Source organism: Copidosoma floridanum, unplaced genomic scaffold (assembly GCF_036245765.1).
Source record: "Copidosoma floridanum isolate Cflo_tuat_1 unplaced genomic scaffold, Cflo_Japanese_pri ptg000019l, whole genome shotgun sequence".
Classification (NCBI taxonomy): Eukaryota; Metazoa; Arthropoda; class Insecta; order Hymenoptera; family Encyrtidae; genus Copidosoma; species Copidosoma floridanum.
The window spans coordinates 13123099-13129663 of NW_028321896.1; the positions used below are offsets into that span (position 1 = coordinate 13123099).

The 6565-nt window shown below is 36.0% G+C and overlaps 1 protein-coding gene across 2 annotated transcripts; it reads right to left on the bottom strand.

Annotated features, from left to right (window-relative positions):
• Nucleotides 1-583: 583 nt before the first annotated feature.
• On the bottom strand, nt 584-5093 carry Sec63 (translocation protein Sec63). 2 transcript variants are annotated; one of them, XM_089593129.1, is made up of 11 exons: nt 4627-5093; nt 4310-4412; nt 4106-4220; nt 3888-3993; nt 3589-3812; nt 3342-3500; nt 3043-3271; nt 2820-2965; nt 2598-2739; nt 1699-2510; nt 584-1576 (listed from the first exon to the last, which is right to left on the bottom strand). In XM_089593129.1, the coding sequence occupies exons 1-11, from the start codon at nt 4748-4750 to the stop codon at nt 1436-1438; spliced, it is 2301 nt and encodes a 766-aa protein (XP_089449255.1). In that variant the 5' UTR covers nt 4751-5093; the 3' UTR covers nt 584-1435. The 2 variants fall into 2 exon arrangements, with proteins under 2 accessions (XP_089449255.1, XP_014214018.2); XM_014358532.2 differs by having other exon boundaries at nt 2814-2965; nt 4627-5092.
• Between the last annotated feature and the right edge of the window lie 1472 nt (nt 5094-6565).

Sequence of the window (6565 nt, forward strand, 5' to 3'; positions counted from 1 at the left end):
TATTTTATAAATAAATTCTTTCAATTATATGTATGACAGCAGTGAATAATGCGGAATATGTACTTACAATTTGAAACATTAATTATTAATGCAATGGCGAAGTAGTAAGATAATGACAAAAATAAGAACTTCATCTTATAAAATATTTGACTGCTGTGTGTTACGATCAAGACTAAAAGTGGACGTGGAACTTGATACTTTTTACTCAAATAAATGAAAGCACAAAAAATGCCACGCTTGACTCGTTTTTAAGGACATTCTATTCTATTGCCTTTCACTTATTTGACTCAAGAAAGTGTTCAAGCCATTTTTATTTTTCTCAAGAAAAATGTTAATAAAGAAATTGACGATGAAACAAGTACCAATAAAATATATTTATTGTCAGTTCATATTTATTAAAAAACTAATTTTTTAAATAGAAGTGAATAATTGCTTCACTATCTGCTCACTCTGTAATCACTGAAATAAACGTTAATATTATAAACTTGAGGATTTTTCGTAAAAGTTTTGTAGACCAGATTTTATATAAAAAATAAAAGATGATATAAAAGGAGCACTAGAAAAAATTTATTCTCATAGTATTAGACAATATAAACTTAAACATATGGACAATTCCATTTGTTATTCATTATAAAGTGGTTCACATGTTCAATAAATCGATTAACAATGTTTAAAATAAATATATTTTGTTTTTTCTTATGATTCATCATACACATTAGTTACATCCCAGCTAAAAAGTTCACACAGGTTGCCTCATTTTATTTTATAAATGCACACACCATATCTTATAATCTTTTATACACACATATAAAATGAAAAATTATTTAAATAAAAATACCTACTCCACTACCGGCAGCTTTATTTCCAAAAAAATTTTCAATGCGTCCTTCCTTATCTTCAGCTAAGGTGGCTCATACCTAAATCAAAATATTCAGAATCGTATAAAAATAACGAGAAAATGATTGTTAAAAAGTATATGTAAGTTATAAGAAACATTTTCATAAGATCTATGGGTGAAAATCGGTACTTCCAATATTTCATGTTGCACCAACTTTTTTTAAAAATAAATAATGGAAACAAAAAAACGGTGTACAAATAATCATTTTTTACACTAAATAAGAGTATTTATAATAGTTTGAGTATCAAAGAAACAAACATCGACCATAGTATGAGCTACCTCAAGCTGTCCCATTTAATATTCATAGCTGTCCCGCACCCTCATAGAAACATCTTGTACATCTTTTAAGTATTTCAAGTCTTACGAATAGATCAGCGCGAAGTTGGTGTCATATTATAACTCGTACGAGTTTCAAGTATAAATAATCTGATAATCCTGCGCTTAGAAGAGATCGCAGGCCAGCACGCGCGTCTTTTCGATGTGCTTTGAATTCATGAATCTAGTTTAATAGTAGGTATGAGGGACACGAGCACTCGTTTATTCGTTATCACTTATGTCCTCGTCAGTCGTAAATTCGGAATGTTCGTCGACAGCGTCGACATCCTCGACCTCTTCTTCGTCGGACATTTCCCATTGAGGATGATCTGTCGGCACGACTGCGGCTTCTTTCACATCCAACTGTTGCAAAAATTTCGATGAAATTATAAAAATGTGTGGATAATTTTTTTACAATTCAAGACAAAAACGATGTTGTATGCAATGACATTGTCATTAATTATTATTATTTTTAAATGTCGTACCTTAATATCATGCATCTGGTCAAAGCCCAAATAAGAATCACTCCTCAGACAAACTGTGAATGTGTAGAGGTTGGGCCAGATAGGGGCAGTAAAGCGCAATTGGAACTCCTCGGTATCAACGAGCGAAGTCACGTGTACCATCGAGGTAAGCAAAGTATGGCTCTTGCGATCACAGATATACACCCACCAGTACTCATATTTTTCCTCCGGGAAGTAGGGACAGTGCACCATATGGGAGGTGTTGGTGCGGCCCTCGAGCAACCTGTCGCGCTTCGACAGCCGTTGTTGGAACTTGTTCCACTCGTTGTCGTCGTCCTCGTTAGCACCTTCAGACTCCTGCTGCTGGGACGATCTTTTCTCCGTCGAGCTGTCCTCGTCGTCGCTGCTGTAGCTCTTGTTCGACTCGCTGTCGCTCTCGTCCGAGCCTTTGTCCTCCCTTTTCTCCTTCTTAGGCTTGCTCGTCGAACTGCTCTGCTGCAATTGACTAGATGCTGATAGGCCGTTTTCTTTGGCATTGGGTGCTGAGTTGGTCGGTTTAGGTGGAGGGGCCACTTTTTTACCTGGACCCTTCTTGCTGTGCGATTTTTTTGGTGCAGCTTTTCGCTGCTTCATCCAGGCAGGCCTCTTGGCAACTGGCTGGTTGCGTTCGTCTGCCTCTTCCTTCTCGGCGTCTTTCTCACCGTCTTCGATGATTGTCTTCTCTTTTACCGAGTCATCGCCAAACAAATGCGACATATTTTTGCGCGTCAAGGTCACTGTCACAGTGACGAGAGCACCTGCCGTATATACGTTTGAATTTTCATCGTCAATAACTGAAAATGTTACCAACGTTATTTTTAATATTTATGGGTATATGTGCTACATCAGTACCTAAGCTTAAAAACAAATAATTTTCACACCTTCCGATCTCACTTTGAAATCTACAAAAGGCATGTTTCCCAAAACTTTCATCACATCTTCGAATTCACTGTCTGATAAACCCCTCAAGATCGACCGCCGCTCTTCTCCTTTTAGCTGCGCGAATTCTTGAAGAGTTTTCGCCTATAAAGAAATTTTTAAATGTATTTTTGTATAAGATTAAGAAATATTAGATGAATGAGTAGATAATTCATTACTTTCACTTTTTTAGCTTTAAAATACTTGAGATGATCCTCAGTGATGTGAGGTAGCTGCAATAAAGGGTTTTTGAATTCCCAAAAAGCCTGCACAATCATAGGTGACAGTTTCATACATTTTTCTATTGTAGTGATGGGTGGCAAGTGTTGTACTAAAATTAAAAAGTTTTTCTAGAAGAATCACCACACTAAAATATACAATGTTGAAACGTTAATAACATTTACTTACCTTGTTTTGCGTAAGCTAGAACAATCAAATGATTTAAACAAGAAATCATTTCTAAGATAAGGTAGGGACATTTCTTAATAATGTATTGTCTATCTTTCTCCAACGTCTCTGGATTAAGCGGAATACGGGACAAATGAGCATGAATTATGGCTCTTGCTCTGACGGAATACGCCGCGCACAGTGGAAACTCCTTATTTTTCTCACTTAAATTTGGTAGTTGCTTTATAAGCTGTATAAAATAAAAACGTGAGACGTCCATTGAGTATACGTTAAGATAATATTCACAATAATTGACCTACCGCAGGTAATTCGATATTGTCAGATACCCTTTCAACAATATCTGCATTATGTCTTTTATCAAACTCATGGGAGGCTCCTAGAATCATGATGATTCTTTTGAGGGTCATGGTAGTTGTATGGAAGAAGGCATAGTACAATCTGGTTGTAGCTAATAGGACCTGATAAAAAAGTATTTGTTTGAATTATCTATGATTATTATATGAGGTAAAATTGGTCATTGAGTTTGCAAACAAACTAATCTGTTACCTGATCTCCAGTATATCTTATACTTCTATACCACCATGTTCCAACTGCGATTGGCAAAGCCAACATAAATACAGCTGCATAGGCACCTAAGACCCACATAGAATTTTCTTTTTCAACGATCCACGATGGTAATGCTATGCCAAAACCCATAGCACCTGGACCATCTGGATTACCATACTTTTCCCAGTTTTGCATTGCTTCTTTATCCGTTAAAGCTTGGTAAGCTATGAACAGAAAACCATTTAGTCAGTAATATGAAAGAAATTAACTTTAAACAGACTGGCAGTTGAAATAATGACCTTTGGTTAATCTCATAAATTCTTTCTCGCTTCCAGTCTCTTTATCAGGATGAAGAATCAAAGATAGCTGTCTATAGGCTTTTTTAATTGCAACAGCAGAAGAACCCTAAAGCATAAAAAAAAAATGAAGTAACAATGAAAAAAACCATTATTAAATGGATAAACTTAGAAAACAGTTAATTTTGGAAAACTTAAATAAAACAAACAGTGTAACTTACCGGAGTAACGCCCAATATTTCATATGGATCAAAATTTGCCATCTCATAATCGAACTGAGAGACTTTATATGTGATTAGAGCAAACAACAACCACCCACCAATAATAGTGATTTTCCTAAAAATAAAATTGTCATTAGTTAGTGTCATTTCTTTTACTATTAAAAAAAAAAAAATCAAAACACAATTGAATTTGTATCACAATACCAAATAAAAGATTTGGTTTCTTTCCAAGGATCACTCCTCTGGAGTATAATAGTTTTCTTTTTGCATCCATCGCAGTTACACCCTTTCGTCACCTTTTCGGGATCTACAAATTACAAAACAATATTACATTAAAGCACAACCTCTTATTGTTTTTATATTTCAATTTGAAAAGTAAACAAGTACACAAGACCCAAAAACAATACGTTTTTTAAACAAAGTAGTAGTAAAAAAGTAGTCAACATTTGTTACTGGAAATCTGTTAACCATAGCAATGGTAACGGTAAAAACAATTAAAACGTCAAAATGATGCGACAAACCTGGCTTGGGACTACGTGGCCAAAGGTAGAAGGTACCGGGTACGAGTAAGAGTGCCAAGAAAGAGAGCAGAAAGTAGAAAAAAGTGCCTCCGCTCTCGTCATATTGGAACTTTTGACCGCTCATCTCTCATTAAGCTGCTGTTTACCGCTTATCGTTGCCTCCTGTGTATTTGTTATAGCGTTGCAAAATTAGTGCAACCGAAGGGAGGATGGCTTGCTACTGCTGCTGAGGAGAGCAGTAAAGCACGTTATCGCCGAAGCAGCAAGCAGCACTTATTACTTAACTTATGGTAGGTATTATTTACACGAAACGCAAGAGCAAGTTATGTAGACGACGATGACACGCTCGATTTGTAATTTTCGTGAGCAGCATAAGCAACGACATCGGTAGTGTTTGTCACACACACCGCCTCTTCGTTCGCGTCGTTGCGCGCAAGACCTCCGGCAAGACTGCCAACTCAGCTCAGATAGAATCCTCCGTTAGTTTTTAGAGTCATGCTCATGCATTGCATCAATTGCATGCTGCGTAGAATTAAACGTATAAAATAATATAGGTGTAGGTACCCACACATACAGCCATAGCTGTACACGTCTGTTAGTCTGTATGATTCAGATTTACAATAATACAATATAGATTACGTTAATGATTGGCAGTGTGGTTATCTTAAAATTAGACTAAAAGTTAGATAAGCGTTGTAATTTCCACAATTTCTGTCGAAAAAAGGGTAATTTTGCACCCCTTATTAAATTTGAACATTGCCGCAACTTTCGTCCATGCATGGTAAAAATTACTACTTATTGTTATGTGGGATAACGATTGACAAAGTTGTGGCAGTATACTTTTTTATGGGTACATTCAATTGGGAATTGAGAGTCGATTTTTGTGTGTAGATAAGTACTATAATCTTGCCGCAAATAACAATTTTCTATGACAATTATTACTCATTGGTCCAGTTAGCCAGTTTGCGGCTGGTATTTACGGAAGCCCGGTCACGACATCTGCATAAAAGCGCATAAGCACGAACGAGAACAAGTTTAGTAGAGTGACTCTACTAGAGTCTCTTACGTGTTTTTATGCACTCATACTTGTTCTTGTGCCTATAGGTATTTCACTTAGCTTCTTTCCTTATTTCAAATAAAAGAAAATTTTTTGTTTACAAATAAAAAAAAAAGTGAAGTTATATGGATCAGCGCTATCTAGTGGCATTAATTTTCTCGACTTTTTACGAAAAGTCGGCCTCATCAAAAAACTTAAAACTCTACTGATGTACTGATCAGACTGATCAGATCAGTGATCACTGATGTCTGAGTCTGATTCTGATGTTTGTATAGCGCATGCGCGAAATTTTTTTTATCGTACTAGTCGATATCAAAGGTTCCGCTTATTGTATCGGCATGGTAGGAATTGCACTTACCTATTGTAGGATGTCGGTATTACAGGGCTCCTTCTTTATTAATTTTTCCTGTTGTGTCGACGGTCAGCGGAATCCCTTCTACATAACTTTTACAGCCTCTGATTTTATCATTCTGGTAAAGAGAGCACGGTGTAAGATGTACATAAAGTTATGTGTCGTAATTAAAGTAATTACTAAGTACTAAGTAATGCCATATGGTCGATTTTATTAAACCATATGAATATCTATATTTTTGGAGGTCGACTTGTGGGTATAAAATAGATTGTAAACTTGCCGCAAACAGCACAAACCTCGTCAACTTTTAATTATCTATCTATAACATTAGTTGCGGCTGGTTTATAATTGATTAAATGGCTCTAATATAAGAAGTAATAATTATTTGGATCAGCGCCATCTAGCGGTCTTGATTTTTTGGCCATTGGTGGCTCCTAAAATTCTCAATCAGAGCAATTTGGATTAGAGCCATTTAGTCAATTATAAACCAGCCGCAACTCATGGTAATGCTATAAAATGAAAAAATAACG